The sequence below is a fragment of the Vulpes vulpes genome, chromosome 12 (genome assembly GCF_048418805.1).
Source record: "Vulpes vulpes isolate BD-2025 chromosome 12, VulVul3, whole genome shotgun sequence".
Classification (NCBI taxonomy): domain Eukaryota; kingdom Metazoa; phylum Chordata; class Mammalia; order Carnivora; family Canidae; genus Vulpes; species Vulpes vulpes.
In genome coordinates, this window is record NC_132791.1 from 169,892,939 (window position 1) to 169,914,489 (window position 21,551).

Here is a 21,551-nt window from a genome sequence, read left to right on the forward strand (position 1 = left end):
TGGGACCTCAGAGCCTTTAATATGCTAATTTGCACTGTGGATTTTCATGAAGTGAATCTAGGAGGAGGCAAGTCTGCTAAACCCAAGTGACCATAAACCCTTCTGTGCTAGTGATTCTCCAAGGATGAGCATCCTGGGAACGTACCTGGGAAAGGCCTGTCCCCTGGACGTGGGAAAGCCCAGGTCTCCTGGGAGGGTAGAGGCAGTCCACGGCCCACTCTGGCTCCCTGCTCCCCCCACCAGGCTCCCCGCCCGCCCAGGTTCCTCTCTCACGCAGCACCACACCCCCCAAACCTGTCGGCTTCCCCTTCCGGCCTTTGGCTCTGTATACCTAATCCTTTCAGAGGTTTTAGCCCGTAATCTAAAATGGTGTGTCCATTTTAATCTGAAAATGTGGAAAACCAAACAAATCATTGTTGACAGAAAGGAAGCATCCATAGCAGGATTTCAGGCACCTTTATTCATGGCAGATATTTCTGGTCAGGGGAGCTTGCCTCTGAAATCTGTTACTTAAGGAAGACAACGTCTACCTAAATCCCGACAGCAAGTGGCCAAGTCACTGCCTCGTGCCCCATACTAGGCTTGAGAGCCTCCCGCACGCACCCGGGGCTCACCCTCCAGGCTGGACCCAGCAGGTCGGTTAACAGTGCCAAACCACTACTCCTATGTAATTTATAAATAGGACAAATCATTTCTTAATAATATTATATATTTGCAATACAAACACGACTGGTGATATAGGAAAATTTAAAAAACTCACACTATGTTCATTCAGGGCTTCCTTCTAAGCAGCACTGTACCATTCCTGAACTTTTCCCATTTTTTGCAGACCAAGTCACTTTGCTGTGGCAGTTGCATGGGACGCCTGGCCTCTGGCCTTAGCATTCTGGGCAGCACTGCTTTTTGGAGTGGCAAGAGTTATTATTCCTATCTTCTATAATCAATAATAAAACATTATTCTGTAAGAATTTAGGTAAGAAATCATTTAAAGAAATCTTAAAAACTTGAGCCTATTACACGTCATTTAGCATTTTCTAGCCCAGCAACTGGCACGGACTTCACACGGTCTGTTTTCCTGTTCTGTTCCCTTTTCCTGAGCGGTGGCTCCCAGACAAGACAAACTGGGGTGTAAAATCCTGCCAGATTTTCTATGGTGACGACTGTAGGTGAACAGCACAGGGGCCTACTCAAGTACTCAAATCTCATGCAAAACTCTAACGAGCGCCTTGGTTACAGTGGCGGTCCTGTCACTTTCTGCATTTAACATCGGAACACACAGGAATGGCAGTGGTTCCTCGTCAGTGTTTTAGCCTCTGGCCTCAGGGACTTGGGATATGACCCTGCAGGTCAGTGTTCAGTTTTGGCAACAGGGTAGTGCCAGAGATTTCTCAATCACCAATTTTTAAATGTTTTTAACCATTTGAAAAGCATCACCAACATGCTATTTGGTGTTGGCTCAACACTCTGTGCTGAGAATTAAAGAACCCTCAACTTGCCAAATGTCTTACTTCACAAAATCTAATTATAACTGAAGAGTCTACCAGATGTCTATAAAAAATTACACAGCAACTTTCATCAAACAGTAACTACTACAAAAGGAATGCTAGAAAACAATGACTTCACAAAAATACACTAAAAAATTTGACAATTTTATGCAGGAACCGCCAAAGTTTTAGTGTTTAATATTTAACAGCACGACTGACCAAGATCCAAGATGTGGAATTACCATGTTCAAGAAACTGGGGGAGAGGGTCACTCTATATAGACTAACTATACAGTATGTTGTAAGAAGAACGCACACTTCAGAATAGAAAATCTGTCTACACATAGCAGTTGCTTCAGAAAGCCATTCGGTCTTCTGTGGGCTTGTAAAAATGCTGTTCCGGACTTCAGTGTGAATTAGCTGCCTGTTGGAAAAGAAAAACCATCAACACGTTATGCTCCCACCAGGACAGAGTAGATGGACACGTACCACCGTCAAATGGTACAAAGCTTTCCAGAATCCTCTACTGAACTAGACGTATCATGTACTTCCTTTGCACGATGCCCCAGCAAAGATATCACAACAGATTTAATTGGAAATCTTTATTTGAAAACTTCTGAATCCATTCCCAGCAACTCTTCCTCTTGATCACCCCTGTCACTCGAAAAGTCTCCATCCTGCAGTTCTCCACAGATGTTCTCACTCACTTGACGGGACTTTTGACCGCCATGTGGTGGTAGGAGACCCAGAGAAGCTTCTAAGGCTGGCAGGACATTTTCCATATCATCTCTCTACAGGAATAAAGAGGACACCCCACACAGAACAAGTGTGTGATTTACTCACACAGCGAGTCAACCCAATCTCATTAAAATGACAGTGAATTTCCAAGTCTTTTCGCTCCCAAGTCTGTCTCTTCTTGGACTTCAAAGTGACCTGTATGCCACAGCTACTTCTAATCTGGTTCAGCCAGGACATGCCCAGAACTTTTGAAAAAGGAATTTGGTGCCTTTTACTGTATGTTCTGCTTGGTACTAGAGTGGTCTAAAAATTCTCAGCAAACTTTGTTTTTATAGGGAATTAAAATGCTAAAAATGGGATGAGAGAAACGGTAGTTTCAAAATTAGTTCTGGGTTGCGGCGAGGTAACCACCATACTCCTGAAGAGGCTTATAAGGAAGAAACCTACCATGGGGAGACTACGGAGGCCCACAACATCTTGCTGTCTCGCTACGTGGCTATTGTTGATTATCTGTCTTTCATCAGATATTGGGAACTATGTAGTGGAAATTAAGATTTATTTACTTGAGGGACAGAGAGTGGCAGAGGGAGAGGGCGAAGCCGATTCCCCATGAGCAGGGAGTCGGACGTGGGGCTCGACCCCAGGAGCCTGAGATCGTGACCTGAGCAGAAGAGAAGGCAGTTGCTGAACTGACTGAGCCCCCCAGGCGGCTCTCGCGTGAAGGCTCACTGCGGCCTAACTTCATCCATTCGAGTCATAATCAGGCGTTGTCCTGTCATTTATCTAGCGCGGGGGGAGTTCCCAGGAGAAACCCAGAACTCAAGGCACTTATGAAGTTGAAGGTGGCAATATGGGGTTTTGGTCACAAAAAACAAACAAACAAATAAACAAATCTGCCAGTGGTAAGAATTCTCAGGCCAACAAAACACATTTCTTGGTATCTGCCTGCAATGGTATAAACTCAGTGATTGCCTGTTAACCAGTCATCTTAACTACTGAGGACACAGGTCCACTCAATAAAGGCCAGGAGAATCAGAGCCGCCTGCTGGGATCCGGGCTGGGGCTGACGGAGAGGACCGGCCTCCTTAACTGCAGTGGCCCGCCCGGCCCGACGGGGACAGCCGACCCCCTCACCTTCAGCTCTTCGGCGTGGCAGGGATCTTGTTCTCCCCCTCCAGCTCTTCCACCCCAGCCTGGGTCATGAGGTCTGCAATGTTTTTTTCCAGGTCGTCAATGCGACTGCTCATGTCATCAAGTGGAGAAGTTAAAGGCCACATACACCTGCCACTGCTCATCCTTTCCCTCCCGAGCTGCGGACACCGGGACCCTAAACACAACCGTCTCAGCGAAACCGGGCTTCCCCTGGAGCGCGGCTATACCCTGGCGGTGAAGGAGTCCGGGGCCCTTTACCGGTCCTGGGGCCTGGACGAGCTCCTCCACTTTCCTAAGCGGCCGCCCCTACGACTTCTTCATCAGGTGGCGGCGGGGCCCGGAGCGGAGGTCGGCACCCAGCGCGCAGCTCACGGCCGCGGTCACCAGGTCACCGCCGGCAGGCTGGAGGCGTCTGGGGCCGGGGGGCCGGCTCGGGGGGCCTCAGCTCCCCGCACAGGACCGTCAGAGCACACACCCGGGCTCCGTCACAACACTAACACTAACACTAACACCAACACTAATACTTGCACGTGGCCCACGGCCGCCTGCAGCTGGCCGGCAGCCGCCTACCGACACCGCTGCCCGGGCCGCAGGTGCCAAGGGCCCGCAGAGGCTGGCCGCACACGCAAAGGATATTTCTTCCAATGATCTGGTCCGACATGGTCTGAAATTTATCTTGCATCTGCTGCAGGAGTGTCTGCACCTGAGGCGGGGAGACGCGGACACGGAGCACCTGGCGCTCGCGCGGGGCGGGGCGGCGTCCAGCTGGGGTCGCCCGCGCCGCCCCGGCTCCAGCCCCCGCGCCCCGCCCCGCCCCCCCCCGGGCCCCGGCGAGGCCCCCGCCCCCCTCCCCCCGGGCCCCGGCTCCGGCCCCCTCCCGTCGCGGCCGCCGCGACTCACGGCTCGCTCGGGTGTGCGCTGGGCGCGCGGGCGGCGGCGGCCCGGGTCGGGCGAGCGCGGCCGGGGCTGCAGGCTGGGCCCGCGGCGCCTCCGGACACGCGGGCCGTCGCGGCCGCCGACAGCACGCCTCGGGCCCCACAGGCGTCCCTTACCACCGAGGTGAGATCCTGCACGGTCTTGGGGTCCGTCTCGGCCATCTCCCCGGTTCCCAGCTTGGCGGCGAAGGCTCAACCGTCACCTGCACTTCCGTTCGTCCGTGCGCACGCCCCGCCCCCCAGCGGCCTCCTCTCGCGACGACGGAGGCCGGCCGCGGGACCGCAGGGCGCGGTGGGAGTCGTAGTTCGCGGCACACACCGGAAGGGCCTGTGCTCTCGCGTTTCCGTTCCGCGCGAGGTCCCGCCCCCACTCTCTCGCCCGGCCTGGCCCCGCCCCCTGGAGGCCCCGCCCCTCACCGAGCCGGGGCGGAGAACGGAGGGAACCCGCCCTGCTGCGGGGTCGGCGGGAGCGGCCGGGGGCCTGGCCTGCGCCGCCGCCTGTGCTCCAACAGAGCCCCGCAGACCCGGGGGAGGGAGCAGGGGGGCGGGTCACCGGAGGGGACGCTGAGGCCGCGTGTGAGAGGCGCGCGCCCCGCGTGCCCAGCTGCCCGGCTGCAGGTCCGGTCACGGCCCTGATCCCACGACGTCAGCGGAGGTGCCGGCGCAGGGGGCAGGTGGTTTTTAACTTTTGATTTAAGTGAGGCATATGTCTGGGTGGTGTAGACATCCTAATCCACCTAAGCTGGTGTTAGCCAACTCTCCAGGTCAAGAATCACCCCCAGCCTCCAGGGGAGCCCCTCAGCTTCTTTCCTATCACCCCCCCCCAACCCACCCACCGGGGCCACCAGTGTCCTCGGTTTTAACACAATCGTTTGTTTTGCTGTGTTTCCACTTGGTGTAAATGGAATGAGCGCCTCCCCAGCCCGGCTTCTTTCATGCAACACGAGGTTCGAGGGTCGGGGGCGTGCAGTGGGGAAGGTTTCTGGTTTGGGCAAGGGGAGGTCAGCTGCAGGGTCCAGAGAGTGGCCTTAGGTGTTTAAGGAGGGGTGCTGCTGGTGGGGGTGCACTGTGCCCAGCACATTGTAGGATGCTGAGCAGCTTCTCTCACTTCTTCCCACCAGATGCCAGTAGCACCCCCCTCACCCCCCGCGCAGTGTGACAACCAGAAAGATCTCTAGATACTGCCCACTGTCTGCACGAATTGGGGGGGGGGTCGTCATCCTCAGTGGAGAACCAGTAGCTTTAGAAGAATCTACAGACGCTGCATAGAATTCTGTTGACTCAGTCTTCAGGTATGAATTTATTTTCGATTGGGGCATTTCTTGGGAATTTTCCTCCGTATATATTGACACGGGCATTAGTTTCCTGGGGCAGCTGCGACAGAGTACCACAAACTGGGTGGCTTAAGACAGTAGACATTTATATTCCCACAGTTCTGGAGACCAGGAGTCTGGAATCAAGGTGCCATCGGGGTGGGTTCCTTCTGAGGGCTGTGAGGCACAATTTGTTCCATGCCTTTCTCCTAGCTTCTGATGGCTGCTGGCAAATCTTGGTGTCCTTAGCTCGCAGATGCATTCCGCCCATCTCTGCCTCTGTCTTCATGTGGCCTTCTCCCCGTGTGTATCTCTCTCTCTCTCTATAAGGTCACCAGTCATGTTGGATTTGGGACCGACCCTACTCCCGTATGACCTCCTCTTAGGTTTTTATATCTGCAGAGACTCTGTTTCCAAATAAGTTGTGTTCTGAGCTACTAGGGGGCAGGTTCCAACATGTCTTTTTTCGGGGAGGGGGAGACTCAACCCAAAGCAGTTGGTAAAGTAATACCACTTGAAATCGGTATCATACTTGGTATTTTATTAAGTGTTTACCTAAAGCTCCAGGATGATTTAGTTCACCAGTAGGCGAGGGTGGATAGAATTTCAGGTCTTCCTGCTTCTTGCCTCAATCACTGAGGCTCCTATACTCTGCACAGAATCCGGATTCCCATTCCCCTGGATTTGTAGCCAGATCTGGCTTATGGCTGCGAGCAACACAGAACATGAATTAGCACTAGGACCTATAGTTTTGTTTGTTTTAATGTATGTGTGTGTGTGTGTGTGTGTGTGTGTGTGGCAGGACACTTGAATCCTTCTTATCCTTTTTTTTTTTTTTTTTTTTTAAAGATTTTATTCATGAGAGACACACAGAGAGAGGCAGAGACATAGGCAGAGGGAGAAGCAGACTCCTGGCTGGGATCCTGATGCAGGACTCTATCCCAGGACCCTGGGATCACGATCTCAGCAGAAGGCAGATGCTCAACCACTGAGCCACCCAGGCGCCCTGAGTCCTTTTCATGCTGATTGAACAGTTTTTACATATGCAACAAGCACACCTGACATGGAGCATTTCTTGTTTTTGTTTTTTGCAGAAAGACAGCATGCTTTTCCTGTGTGGAGACCAAGGTCTTTTAAATAGCTGCTTTACACAAAAATTTCACTAATTTATAGTCATGGCTGATATACTTACTTTGTAGGGGTTGACACACTGAACCTAACTGAATATTGTTCCATTAGCAAAACTATTGAATTATGTGTAAGGCACTAGCAATTAACCTTTAAAATTTCGGTTTTGAATAACCCTTGTTTTAAACCTTAGCATTTTTTTAAAAAAAAGATCTTTCTAGGTTAATTGTGTAACTGAAGTAATTCCCTTTGCCCCTTTCAGGATGGTTTGGTTTTACGTGAGCTAATGTGATACTTTCATACTGTCTCTTTGGTTCTAGCTGGGCTGTCTGGGCACCCTATCCTCGCTAGGCCTGCCCTGAGGAATGTGTCGCCGTGCAGGGGTGGCCGAGGGACAGTGAGAGGCTGCGTGTGCCCTGTAAGCAGAGAAGAAGTGGTCACTTCAGCCCTTGGAGAATGTGTAGCTTGTCTTATTCCTGGCTGCACCTGCATCAGGTGGACACTGGTCAGAGCTGCCATTTACCTGCTCTGCTTTTCTCCCTGGTATCAGGGTGACACTGCCCAGGAGCAGCCACCTGCCTCAGTGCCAGCCATGCTCCAGCCCCCAGCCTTTCGTGGACGGTCCACACCTATCCGGGCTCTCCAAACCCAGTGTTTCATCCCTTCTGTCTCAGAGGATGACCTTATATTCTGTTTTGCAGGGACGGTAGAGACTAGTGTCACCTATGTCCTGCCCTCCATGTCTCCATAAGTACCTGCACCTGCATGTCTCTGGTCCTTTCTGCCTGGAGATGGGCAGAGTGTCCTGCCTCCTGGATGGGGCTGGACCCTGGACCCGTCAACCCACACCAGGAATGTGCCTCCTCCACGTACTTGCCCCTTCCATGGACTCCTTCCTCCAGGTATATAAAAGTGGTAAAAAAAACAAAACACAACACAACAACCCAACAACACCAAAAATAAATAGAAAACAAAAGCACTCCAATAAGTTGACCATGTGCGGTTCTGTGCTATCACTCAATAGCTAGGTTTGGTTCTAGGAAGAGAAGGACATGTTGCCTTCAGTTACTGGATCTGTGACCTTCCATTCATGCAGTTTAACTTGTTTTATCTTTTTTTTTCTCTTTCTTTCTTTCTTTCTTTCTTTCTTTCTTTCTTTCTTTCTTTCTTTTCCTTTTGTTCTTTCTTTCAGATTTTATTTATTTGTTAGAGACAGAGAGACAAGCAGAGACACAGGCAGAGGGAGAAGCAGGCTCCCTGCAGGGAGCCCAATGCGGGACTGGATCCCAGGACCTGGGGATCACGACCTGAGTCAAAGGCAGACACTCAACCAGTGAGCCACTCAGGTGCCCTGGCTTGTTTTGTTTCTCTCCAAAGGTGTTGAAGTCATTCCGGATGGTCTGAGGATGTGGCGTCACAAGACTCACATAGCAGGTGGTTCTTCATTCTTTGTGGCAGGTGTACTCTCTCTGCTGGGTCCTACTGACTTGCAGTCCTTGCTCATCCTGTTCATCTCTCCTTTCAACACAGGGCAGCCTCTTGCCCAGATCTTAGGTGGACATATTGTCCAGCTAAAAGGTAATCACTCTTTGAGTTTTCATTGTATTTATTTTTATTATTTTTAAAAACCACTTTATTGAGGTATGTGTGCCATCAAGAGCTGTACATGTTTAATGTATTCAGCTCAGCGAGTTTGGTGATGAGAATACTATGCCCATGAAACCATCACCATCAAGCTCATAAACATACCCATCACCTCCCTAAGTATCCTCCTGCCCTCTTTACTATTACGAATGATTCTTATTTCTGTGGTAAGAACACTAAACATAAGATCAGCAAATTTTAAGTGTATAATCCAGTATCATCAGTGATAGACGCTGTTCTGTATAGAGGATCTTCTGCATATCTGAAACTTGGTTCCCTCTGACCAACGTCTCCCCATTTCCCTCACCCCCAGTCCTGGCAACCACCATTCTGCTCTCTGCATCTATGAATTGGACAATTTGAGATTCCACATGTAAGTGAGATCATATTATTTGTCTTTCTGCATCTGGCTTGTTTTATTCAGCATAAAGCCCTCCACGGTTCCTGTTGTCACACATGGCAGGATTTCTTTCTTTTAAAAGGCTGAATCATAGTCCCTTGTACTTATCTTCTCATCCTCAATGGACATTTCAGTTGTTTCCACCCCGAGGCTGTTTGTGAAGAGTGTTGCCATGAACACGGGAGTGCAGTGATCTCTCCAAGATCTTGATTTCAATTTCTTTGGGTAAGTACCCAGAAGTGGGACTGCTAGATAACATATTAGTTCCATTTTTAATTTTTGGAGTGCCCTCCCCCTGTGAGCAGGACTGTCAATGGAGACTGTACATCAGGCAGTAGGATCTGTGGCCAGTTGCTAAGATCAATTGGTGCTATGAGCTCTTTTCTCCACTCCTAGCTGTTCCAGACTGTTCAGCTGTGCTGATCCCCCTGCTGTTCCTGGTAGGACAAGACACAAGTGGGCAATATCCTGCAAAACCTGGGAAGCAAGTATCTAGGGGCAGAGAAGAAGCTGTGGCCTGGGAGATCCCTCTTGGCTCTGAGCTGTGCTGCCCTGAGGGAGGGGTGAGGTGATACTCCTCTTACCTCTTCAGTGCATTATCCTCTGGCTTTTTTGCTCCACTGAGGTACTAGAACATTTCAGGCATGTTTCTGGGCTCCCCAAAACATCTTCTCATCTGTGGGTGGTTGTTAAAATTGGTGTTTCTGGGCCAGGGATGGTGAGGCGGGGCATATAAGGACTGGACCCTTCTGTTCTGCCATTTTGCTTTGTGTATTTTTTTTTTTAAAGATTTTATTTATTTATTTATTCATGAGAGACACAGAGAGAGGCAAAGACACAGGCAGAGGGAGAAGCAGGCTTCCTGTGGGGAGCCCGATGTGGTACTCGATCCCAGGATGTGGGGATCGCGCTCTGAGCCGAAGGGAGACGCTCAACCACTGTGCCACCCAAGCGTCCCTTGCTTTGTATTTACTTCGATTACTTTAGTATATGCCAAGTGATACTGACTTTTCATTCATGGTAGTAATGTACAATTTTCTTTTAAAATGCATTCACTTAAGCAAAAATTATACATTTAAAATTATATAGTTTAAAACTATAGTGATTGGCAATACGGATGCACTGAGATGGCGGGATTTGGAGAAGGAGTAGAGGGACATCATTTGAGTAATGAAGATGATGTTCTGATGGGGTTAAAGATTAGAAAATTTTGGCCTAAGAGAAGACAGGGAGGCAGAGGGTAAAGAGGTGGTGCTTCCTTTGAAATTGGCCGTCATTACGTACTTTGAGAAGGGGAAGCGTAAGGAAATGTTCCTGGGCTACTGTAACAGGTCACTTTTCCTTGCGGATCAATCTCCAGAAGGATAGTTGGGCATTTCCTGCAGGTGCCAGAGACCTATTTTTTTTTTTTTTTTTGTATAGAAGAAGCATTCCAGGTACCAGTCCCCCTCTGGAGGGAAGACACGGTCCAGGAGGCACAAGGAGGGACAGGGCAGGGTCTTCGGAATCCACCCTTGCTGAGGAGCAAAGGTAAAGGCTCTGTTTCAGAGAGAGGCGTCTAGTTCTGGCACGCTTAATTTAGAAATGCCTTCATCCTGGTCCCCATCGTCCTGGCTTGGGTTCCCATGTGAAAAGCAAGTTTTGCTGTTATCTCTGGCGTCTGCACTGGGTAGCATCCCCGCATCCTTTGTCCTGTGTGCCAGAGCAGGGGAAGGTCTCTTTGAGGCTGTGTTTACAAAAGAACAGAAAATTGCTTTTATGGAGAAGAATGGTGCGATCAGCAGTGTCCCAATCCATCTTGACTTGTTTTGCTTTTGGTTTGAAGTGTGGGTTTACGTTTCTCATGCTCATTTGTGGGAATTTTCCAAATTAGTGTCTCCATGATTGGCTGCCAAGGAATCAGTTTCCTATTTATTTACCCAAACTAGCAATTTCCTGGAGGCAGATGCCCAGGGAGGAAGGAAATGTTTCAGAGGACTGACTTGCAAGTTTGGTTTTCTTCTGCTTCACTTATCCGCTAGTGTCAGATTGTCTTGTCACCGTCAGTTTCGTGTGTTGTATGCAAGAGGGTTCAACCTGGGTGGTTTATTCTGGGTGATGGGTGGGTGGTGCTGTCTTAGGGTAGAGTGGAAAAGTGCTGGTGTTGGAGTCACGTACACCACTTCCTGGGCGAGACCTAGTGGGAGACGGTTTTAACTTGTGAGCCTCGTTTCCCCCATCTGTACGGTAGAGATACTGCCTATTTCAATATTCCAAGAATTATATACATGACATGTCTAATGCATAACTATATTTCATATAAATTAGGCATTATGTGTATACATACATATGTATGTATGTGAAATATCTGGTCCGTGGGAGGCATTTATTAACTATTAGCACCTTACCTCTCCTTGGTTAAGGACCTCCCTAAAGTAATCTTGCTTTCTATTTCTGTGTGTTTACCTACCTGTCTGGTTTGTTTATATCCGTTTCTCTCTCAATCTCTCTTATCTATGTCCATCTCTATCTATCTCTATCTATTTATTGTATGTACTTATCATCCACCTAGCTACCTACCTACCATGTCCATCTAATCTATTTTCCTATCATCTATCTATCATCAACCATCTGTGTATCTTCTATCTATCTAATCATCTACCTATCATCTATCATTCTATCTTCTATCATCTATCATCTGTTAATCATCTATCTACCTAACATCTGCCTCTCTATCAATTATCTATCCTCTATCTTCATCATCATCTTCATTTATCTATCCATCAATCATCTATCTATCATCTCTCTTTCTCTCTATCAATCATCTATCTGTTTCTTTCAAATCAGAGGGCTCTGACTTATGAAGGAAGCAGTGGAAGAGTTAATTATCCACCAGGTAGCACTTGGTTTTAGTCTTGGTCTTTCAACATTATAGGCCAACCAGAGCACCATCGAAAGAAATATCCCTTTGCTCTATCACTGTGTTGAAACAGTACTAAAGACAGTCTAAGACCAAGTATACACATTACAAATCCCAGATAACCTTTATTTAAATATTTCACAAATAAGTTACAAGTTTCTTTACAACTACATGGTAAATCAAATGTTAATTTGTAGCTCAGGACCTGTAGACAATTCAGCAACTAGGGCCCAAAGGAACTGCATCCATAATAGAATTAAATATTTTAAAATGATCAACTTTTATCCCTTTTGAGTGTTTATGAAAAATATTTAAAATTTTTGAAAATTTTTATCTTGGGGGATAAATAATATTTACCACCAGACAGCACTGATGTGTGCATGACCACACATACTATTTTTCATATAGCCTTCACTTTCAGTTCTTTAATAACCCAAATTTATGTATATTATAGATAAAGAAGGACTTTATTGCTTTCAAAAGGAAAAGCTTTTAAAAAAGTAGCAGAAAATGGAAATTTTCAGCATATACTTACAGTGCTTCTATGAGCCAGTCTCTCAAAGGCTTCATAGCTTCATGGTGAAATTTCTGTGGTCTTACTATACCCGTTGCTTTTCACCATATCCCTACCAACCAGCTGGCACTTGGAAGCCAAACAAAGTGGTTCAAAAACTGATCAAGCTCAGCAACCCTCCAATGATTAATGTTATGATAGTGATGTTGCATGAGTGATAGGAAGAGGCTTTTCTGTTCACTAAATTTAATGAATATCTAAATTACTTCTGCTTAGTTTATGCAGTTAAAGTTCTTATCCGAACACATGTTCAATGCCACCATTTTCTTCTCTTTCTACATATTTTGTATATGCTTTTGTATAAGAAAGGTCAAAACAACAGAATTTTAAAAAAGATTTTATTTATTTATTCATGAGAGACACAGAGAAAGAGGCAGAGACACAGGCAGAGGGAGAAGCAGGCTCTTTGCAGGGAGCCCGCCTCGGGACTTGATCCCGAGACCATGGGACCCTGACCTGAGCCAAAGGCAGATGCTCAATCACTGAGTCACCCCAGGTGCCCCAGAATTTTTTCAGTAGTCGACTAATCCATCAGTGATAGGAAATACGATCAAGGTAACACATTTGACACAACAAAAGAACTGTTAGCTGCTTCAGATGAACAATTATGAAAGCATCTTACCACCAGATTATGAGAAGTTCCAAATCTCAACAGCCAGATAAGTAGAGAAGATGGGATGTATCATCTTCTTGAGAAGTGTAGCTAGATAACTGATGATGATGGAGATAGTGATGATTTGATTATCACTTCTTTTTTGTTGTTGTTGTTTAAAGATTATTTATTTGAGAGAGAGAGAAAGAGAGAGCACAAGCTGGGGGAGAGGGAGAAGCAGACTCCCTGCTGAGCAGGGAGCCTGACTCCGGGCTTGATCCCAGGACCCTGAGATCATGACCTAAGCTGAAGGCAGATGCTCCACAGACTGGGCCACCCAGGCTTCAGGCACTGATTATCATTTCTTAGTGGTTAGACACCGAAGGTAGCCCATTCTTTCTCAGCACTCACCTTGTTCTTGGTATGATTTATCCATTGCTTCTTGCTTAAGAATACTTCACATGAACAGGTTAAGGTCTTACATTAAAAAACTCATGAGTGCGGGCACCTGTGTGGCTCAGTTGGTGAAGCATCTGCCTTTGGCCCAGGTCATGAACCTGGGGTCCTAGGATGGAGACCCACATCGGATGCCCTGCTCAGGAGGGAGCCTGCTTCTCCCTCTCACAGTCCCCCTGCTTGTGCTCTCTCTCTCACATATAAATAAAATCTTAAAAAAAAAAACTCAGAAGTGCTTGGAGATCATTTAGTTTGTCTGTAGCTGAGCCCAGGGCAAGCTTCTGAATGCCCCCCCACTACATCTCCCTCTGCTTTCCCTCCCCTTGGTTGGTTTGGCTGTGACTGGGTACTTGGGAGGACATGAGTGTACTTTCACATGGCTGAGATGTCTAATTAGCCTGGGAGGAGTCCCTCAGGTACCTGCAGCCAAGCCCTGGGAGGGAAGGGAGGAAATACTGAAGATTATCTTGTGCCAAAGACACTCCTAATGTTTTGTATGAATTGAGAGTGGTCTTAATGGTTTTTGACAGCTCTTAGGACTACGAAATAGTAGAAGGTCTGTTTACTCAGTTTGGATAGATAGTCCTGCTAATCAAGGGTTTAAACTAGGGTTTTCTGGTCTGCGGAAGACCTTTCGTTTGGTTTTGCTGCATGGTTGGGAGCAAAGTGGTTGGGAGCAAAGTAGAAACAGCAGGAACCGTGCAGCCAGTCCTCGAGGGTTCTGGTTCTGGAGGCCACTTACCTTGGACAAGCTGATTTTTCTGAGTGTCCGCTTGCTTTATAGGTAAGTTGGAGAAGAGTCCTTGCCTCATAGGGTTAAGAGGTCAATGAGTTAATAGGCATAAAGGATTTTGTACATTGTGGGCACATAGCAAGCAATCAAATGTAAACCATTATTATTATTAGCATTATTAACGCATTTTTTTTTTACCTTGTTCATACACCCCAGAAGAGCTGTAGACTTTCCTTCAGAACCAACTAGGAGAGCTTGTGTGTGGGTTCTGCTGCACTAAACCCAGCATCAAACATAGCCTGGTTACTCATGTTTTAGTTTCCACGTCTTAATATCAAGACTCAATGTATTTATTTTGGATGAAATGCAATGTGATCTGCTTCAAGAATTTGATGGTAAATGGTTATTCTGTTTATCAGGCTATTTAGGATCACATTTTGGAAATCTGGGATGTTTTCACAATCTTTAAAAATGGTCCTTAAGAATCAAAGTCTTCTTTGCTACCTACCATGGAATTTAGCCAGATTTATTTTGATGTCATGTTCAGATTTGGCTGAGAGTCAGAGCAGGTACATCTACCTGAAATGGCATTCATTTGGAGGAACTGGCATTATTGAAGGTAACTGTTTTTCAAAATTAGCAAACGTTTGCATGTTTTTGTTAAAACAGGTTATCAGAAATAATTCATTTTTCATATGTCAAACAGGGAGAAAAAGTAACTTTTAATCAACTAAGGTGGTTGAGGTAGAAATAAAATCGTGAAGAAGGTCTGACTGTTCACTCAATAGAAATAAAATCCTCAGTATTGTGCTCAGCAGTTGAGAAAAGCAATTTCTGGCTCTTAGTTCACATTAAAAAATAATTTGGACTAAAGCTCTATTCGTAATAATGAAATAATGCTTTGATTCTACTTTTGCTTTCAAGAAACAATGTAAATGTGTTCTCACAAGTTAGAAAACATTCTGTGATTCAGGAAATGCTACCACTTTGGCTTCAAATAACTGGTCACTTTTTTTTTTTTTAAAGGATTAGAAAGAACTACACAATAGCAATATTTCTGTCCTGATGAGAACTCTGGGGACAGGGAGCATTCTTAAGTAGGGGAAAATTAAGGCACATGCTACTTACTAACAAAGTATGCACTTTATTCCTATTTTTCTGTGTTCTAAGCTATGCTAAGCTAGTGGCTGGATTTGCAAAGTGCCAAGAGTTTACGGGCTTGAGAGACCAGGAGGAAATTTGCACCTGTTTACCTGAGTGAATGGGCCACCCAGGTTCCCTCTGCGGATTCCCTAGGTTCACAGAGGAGGGGGAGCTTTCTGATTGTTAGTTAGCTAGCCTAGGGGCCAGGCTGCCAACCACCTGGCCATCTGAGGATGCTCCTCTGTCTGTTCTGGGGTGAGCATTCTCCCCCCTGCCTTGCAGGAAGAGGGAGGTGAGACTCACCAGGGTTAGGGTACAAGGCAGTGCCCTACAAAGCCAGAAGAGGAAATCTTGTAGAGTGTGAGCATACAAGCTTAGACTCCCACCCTGCCCCTGGGTCTGCTCCATGGCCTTACGGAGAACCAAACTGTGTGTTCACAATGCAGCATCTCCTGACTGAGCAATGGGACTTGTTCAAGAGAAATACACCCATGTTCTGGGACTGATGGTTGTGACCTTGTGCCACATGGTCATCAACCTGAGAATGACCTTGCTCCTCTTTGAGTCTATCATCTCCGCAGCTGATTGCAAAATGCTCAGATTGTTCATTATGATGGATAAGACGAGTGCATTGCCTAGCTGTGAGGGTGCTTCTAGCTTTATAGACTCACTCAATTAACAAGAGATGTACAGGGGACCCCACATGACCAGTCAAAACCATGAACTTGCACTAAGGCAAGACCTTGTGTTGGCAATGTTAGACACAACATAGAAATCAGAGAAGAGCTATTGTCCAGCCGTTTTAACCACCAATACCCATTTATTTTAATGGAAAAAAAAATCTGCATTCTATATGCTCCAAAAAGACTTACTATTGAAACAAATACAATATATGGAACTCTTTCTGCATAATTTCACTACAATAAAGACAACATATAACTCCTGCTTCCTACAGAAGGTGAACTGAATAGCACAGGTGCAAACATAGATTGCATAAGAAAGCGTGGGTGTGCATGTGTGCACACGTGTGTGTGCGTGTGGTTAAAACCTTTAGTAAGCAACTGCATTGAAATATGCTAAGACACTTACCTTACCCTAGTTTGTGGCGAGCTCTAAGAAAAAGCCACAGGCTGTCACTAGTTTTATCTGATAGAAAATTTTGGTGTGAGCTTTGATGGTTCGTTACAGTTTATCAACAAGAAGATAATCTTAGTACAAGCACGAACTTTCCTCTTACTTTTTACATGCTCACAGAATAAAAATCAATTACTTTTCATACATGATGAACATCTTTTATTTTCAGGTTTGCAAACAACGGTAGTCGATTCACACAAAAGGGTACTTTTAAAACTACCTGTATTTACTCTATTTTTATGCCTGTATATATGAAACAAACGTTGTGTATGTGCATAAAGGTATGTCTATACATGTGGGCATATATGTGTACACACAGGGCACCTGTTGACCTCCTCCTATGCATGTAGGGCCTCCACGATGACATTTGCAATTGTACATACACTGAGGAGAGAGAGATTCTCTGCCATGATCCGTGTCCTCCTAAGAACCGGTGGGACTGGATTCAGGACATATGCAAATGCAGACAGATGCCCCTGAAGATTATTTCAGCCCTTTTCTCGGCATTTGATGGTGAAATTTGCTGCTCTGCCCCTCAACACTTTTGCTCGGGAGCATGGCATAGGGTGGCAGTGAAAATTGGTCGCAGGCCTTTGCTAAAGAGAAAGCACTTGTGTCTCCGCTCTCCCTCTCTGCGGACCTGCCTGGCAGGTCGTGGTGGCACAAGACTGGCCCGGACGGTGGAGAAGCGTCAGCTCAGTGGTCTGTGCTGGTGCCGAGCTTGATGCTGAGGCCCTGGAGGGGACAGGTGCGTAGCTTTTATCCTTTCTTTGTGTAACCTCTCAAGGAAGAATGACATAGCGAAACTAGGCTCCTTCTGTAGCGTTTCTCTCTATAAATACTGTGTATATACACATACAGATACTCACACATATACAAATACGAACCCACAGACAAAGCTGTATGTGTGGAGCGCTGACTAGCAACATGGCAACACATCAGAAAAAGTAGCCATTGTTCCTGCTCCCAGAAGGTCAAGTTTTATGCCGTGATCTTTAAACATTCAGAGCAATTCAGAAGATTCCATTAATTAAAGGAGAAAGGAAGATGCTGTCAAAATGGTGGAATACAGACCCAGTGAAATTGCAAAGAAAACAAAAATCTGGAACAATTGAGGCCTAGGTGTGAAGTTTGAGAGCTGTAAACTGCAATCTTCAGATTTGGATTTTTTTTTTTCTTTTTCCTGTTGCTATGGAAACTTGGTAGTCAAGCTTCAAATGTCAGGAGTTCTCACAGACCTGAATGGAAAAGATGCAGAGTTAAGTCAAGGAATATCACAACTCGAATCAAAACGTTTTAGCTAAATTCTAGATAAACAGCCGACAAGCTGTAATAAACACATTTATAAACACGGTACCACCTTGGGGGAGATTTTTTTCCTTTGGCATAACATTCGAAGAGAGCACAGATAGTTCTGTTGGTTTAGATCTTAATCAGCTGCACTGGTCTGAAGACACTCATGCCAAACGCCTCATCTCAGGCCCACAGGGACGGCTGCCTCTGTGACGGTGAGCCCGGTCCCTTGCACATTAGCCCAGAACTCGGCCATCACATGGACAAATTGACTTGGTAGCTGAGAGACTGATTATCATCCCAGATAGTATTTTTGGGTCGCAGAGAGGAGCAAGAGAGCTACTGGTGGTTTTTCAGACACGACATGACTTTCCTGGCTGCTGTAACAAGTGGCCACAGCTTAGTTGGCTTGAAATCACAAAATTCATTCTCTTACAGTTCTGGAGGTCAGAAGTCTACAAATGAGTCTTGGGCTAGAATCAAGGTGTTGGCAGAGCTGTATTCCTTTTGGGGGCTCCAGTGGGGAAGCCACTTCCTTGCCTTTTCCATCTTTCAGAAACTGCTGTATATGGCTCATGACTCCTTCCTCCACCATCATGGCCTGGTCTGTCTCGTCCAAGATGATCAAGGTCACCAAAACTGTGTTTATTCTCTAAGACGTACACCAGCCCAGGACCTCCCCTCTGCCTGATAATAGCACAAGTGGGAAAAGCTCAGTTCTCTGCTGTTTTTGCCTAATTATTATTCCATGTTGGATTTATACAGGGAAATGGTACCACTGAAATTCATGTTATAATCAAAGAAATAAAAATATGTAAAGGTCAACCTACGATGTAAATGTGGTTCATTCTGGAATGAGCCGATGGCTAGAATATAATGTATTAACTTTGTAAAGCGTGGGTGTATTCAAAACCTCGGAGGAGTGGATCAGCATGTCAAAATCACCCACCTACTCTGCACCCTGTTGTTTTTAGAGGTTAATCCTGTAATTTATCTGCTTGGAAAATTTAAAGCAGATTCTCTAAAATCAGATAAAAAGTCTTCATAATGTGACCCCAGTGTAGGCAACATGATACGGAGAAGGTTAAGGCTAAAGATTGTGTTAACAACACTAATTTACATTGTGTGACAGGTGATACCTTTATAGTTAGGAGTCTCTGGAACTCATTTAATTTCTTTTTTTCTGGCTGACCTTTTCACTGTCCTTGCCACCATTATCTTAAACTCTGGTTACTGGGGCTGCAGGACACAGTGTCCTACACATTCATCCATATTTGAAGAAAGACTTGGAAGGGACATATTAAATGGCATTGTGAATTTTATTTAAAAATATTTTCCATCGGGACGCCTGGGTGGCTCAGCAGTTGAGCATCTGCCTTTGGCTCAGGGCATGATCCCAGGATCGAGTCCCACTCAGGCTCCCTGCATGGAGCCTGCTTCTCCCTCTGTGTGTCTCTGCCTCTCTCTCTCCCTGTGTCTCTCATGAATAAATAAATAAAATTTTTTAAAAATTATTTTCCATCTGTTTTGTTTCTTAAATTCCACATGAGTGAAATCATTGATAGTCTTTTTCTGACTGATTTATTTCACTTAGCATAAAATACCCTCTAGCTCCATCCATGTTGTTGCAAATGGCAAGATTTCATTCTTTTTGATGGCTGAGTAATATTCCATTCCATATGTTTATATATATACACCTATATAGATATACACACATATGTATATATATGTACATATATGTATACATACCCTACATATTCCTTATCCATTCATCTGTCGATGGATACCTGGGCTCTTTCTATTGTTTGGCTATTGTGGACATTGCTGCTCTACACATTGGGGTGTAGGTGACCCCTTGGAACACTATGTTTTTATTCTTTGGATAAATACCCAGTAGTGCAATTGCTGGGCCATAGGGTTGTTCTATCTGTTACTTCTTGAGGAATCTCCATACTGTTTTCCAGAGTGGCGGCACCAGTTTGCATTCTCAACCAACCGTGTAAGAGGGTTCCCCTTTCTCTGCATCCTGGCCAACATCTGTTGTTTCCTGAGTTGTTAATTTTAGCCATTCTGACTGGTGTGAGGCAGTATCGCATTGTGGTTTTGATTTGTATTTCCCAATGATGAGTTATGTTGAGCATCTTTTCATGTGTCCATTGACTATCTGGATGTCTTCTTTGGAGAAACGTCTGTTCATGTCTTCTGCCCACGTCTTGACTGGATTTACTGTTTTTTTGGGTGTTGAGTTTGATACATTTTTTTAATAGATTTTGGATACTAGCCCTTTACCTGATAAGACATTTGCAAATATCATCTCCCATTCCGTAGGTTGTCTTTTAGTTTTGCTGACTGTTTCCTTTGCTGTGCAAAAGCTTTTTATCTTGATGAAGTCTCAATAGTTCATTTTTGCTTTTGTTTCTCTTGCTGTTGGAGACGTGTCTAAATCCTTAAGGAATTTCTGCAAATGTGCACTGACAGGAATGTAACCTATGCCTATCTGTAAATTATACCAGCATTCCTAAATAGGTTACCCAAAAAGTGGTTCAGGGAGGTGCCAAAAAGTGAATCTTCAGCTCATATCTCTCCTCTTCCAGCACTGTCCCATACCCTGAAGGCTACCTGGCCACAGTTCTCTTTGAGTCATGATAGCATCTGAAGGGCTGCTTATAATTTGGGTTTTGGTTTAATGACTACACACCCCCAACCTTGAGAGCCCACATCCTCCACAGTGGGTGGCCACCAGTTTGTGTTTGCTTACATCAAGGCCCACACGTATCCCCTCATCTCTTCTCTGACCCCCAGCCCAATGTTCCTGATCAGGATATGGTTTTCTAATAGGAGGCTGAAGCAGATATCAACAGAGAGCAGACACTTGGTGAAACCTGTCAGGCTCCCCTCCCTGGTTCCCCAAGCATACCTTGGTTTCTACATCACTGCCACAGAACCAGTACCTTTCCTAAATTTGTAATAGCTGGTGTTGAAACGCTTCCTCTCAAAAGCATGGGCAGTGCACACAAAGACAGGTACATGAATGTTCGTGGCAGCATTTATTCATACAATCCCCAAACTGGAAAACCATTCAAATATCCATCAACCAGTGAATGCATTTTTAAAAAATGTGGTATATCCATACAGTGAAATACTACTTAGCAATAAAAAGAAAAAACTAATGATATGTGCCTCAACATGAATGAACCTCAAAAGGTTTATGCTAAGTGACAGACATCAGACAAAGAAGACTACATATTTTATGATGCTATTCAAATCAAACGCTCAAACAGCAAGTATAAGCAGGTCAGTAGTTGCCCAGGGCTGGGGTAGGGGTGAGGCCTGAATGCAAGGGGCACAAGGTAACTTTATACAGTGATGGAAATGTCCTAAAACTGGATTTTGGTGTTTTATGACACTATGCATTTATGAGAATCATTGTAGTAGCTAAATTAATTATAGCAGGTAAATTTTATGTTATGTAAATTATACCTCAATAAAGCTACTAAAAAAATACTATCCACTATGGTGTCAGTAACTTAATAATTTTGGTCATTGAGGAAAAAGATGGACTGAATGAAACCCACAAAATTAAAATTCTCCAGTCTCTGTTCAAGTCAATTTAGACTGTAACACAAATGATCCTACCTCAGAGGACTTGACTGCAGGAGATAGTCTATTTAATTTATGTAAAGCTCTTAGCTTTGCATGTGTGTGGCACTTAGAGCTCTAGGAGGTCAACTGTCATTATCCACGCAGTTGTACTGCTTTCAGGGGCCACAGCTCCTCTGTAAAGCAGGACTCAGGAGCATCTGCAGGCAGAGAGCAGCCTGCTCCACCCAGATTGGGTGCTTCTCCAGGCCCTGTCTCTGCCCACAACACATTTCACAATAAAAAGGAACAAAATGTTGATACCCTCAATGACATGGACTGTAGGATTCCCATT

The 21,551-nt window shown here is 45.6% G+C and overlaps 2 protein-coding genes and 1 long non-coding RNA gene across 4 annotated transcripts in view; 1 reads left to right on the top strand and 2 right to left on the bottom strand.

The window, feature by feature from the left end:
* Window positions 1-437: 437 nt before the first annotated feature.
* On the bottom strand, window positions 438-4,689 carry HSBP1 (heat shock factor binding protein 1). 2 transcript variants are annotated; one of them, XM_026004902.2, is made up of 4 exons: window positions 4,426-4,689; window positions 4,010-4,076; window positions 3,356-3,476; window positions 438-1,907 (listed from the first exon to the last, which is right to left on the bottom strand). In XM_026004902.2, the coding sequence occupies exons 1-3, from the start codon at window positions 4,468-4,470 to the stop codon at window positions 3,358-3,360; spliced, it is 231 nt and encodes a 76-aa protein (XP_025860687.1). In that variant the 5' UTR covers window positions 4,471-4,689; the 3' UTR covers window positions 438-1,907; window positions 3,356-3,357. The 2 variants fall into 2 exon arrangements, with proteins under 2 accessions (XP_025860687.1, XP_025860689.1); XM_026004904.2 differs by lacking the exon at window positions 438-1,907 and adding an exon at window positions 2,071-2,274 and having other exon boundaries at window positions 4,426-4,577.
* Window positions 4,690-5,429: 740 nt separating this feature from the next.
* On the top strand, window positions 5,430-19,131 carry LOC112924582 (uncharacterized). The gene is made up of 11 exons (XR_011996104.1): window positions 5,430-5,600; window positions 5,835-5,924; window positions 7,451-7,651; window positions 8,127-8,183; window positions 8,280-8,327; window positions 8,707-8,766; window positions 8,928-9,018; window positions 9,190-9,418; window positions 10,216-10,323; window positions 14,595-14,666; window positions 15,218-19,131. It is a non-coding gene; the product is annotated as an uncharacterized lncRNA (long non-coding RNA).
* The window catches only part of CDH13 (cadherin 13), a 1,000,623-nt gene continuing 995,062 nt past the window's right edge, over window positions 15,991-21,551 (bottom strand). The window contains exon 14 of the mRNA XM_026004901.2: window positions 15,991-17,562. Within this exon, the coding sequence (XP_025860686.1) occupies window positions 17,555-17,562 (8 nt within the window). The 3' untranslated portion in view covers window positions 15,991-17,554. The remainder of the gene's footprint in view (window positions 17,563-21,551) is intronic.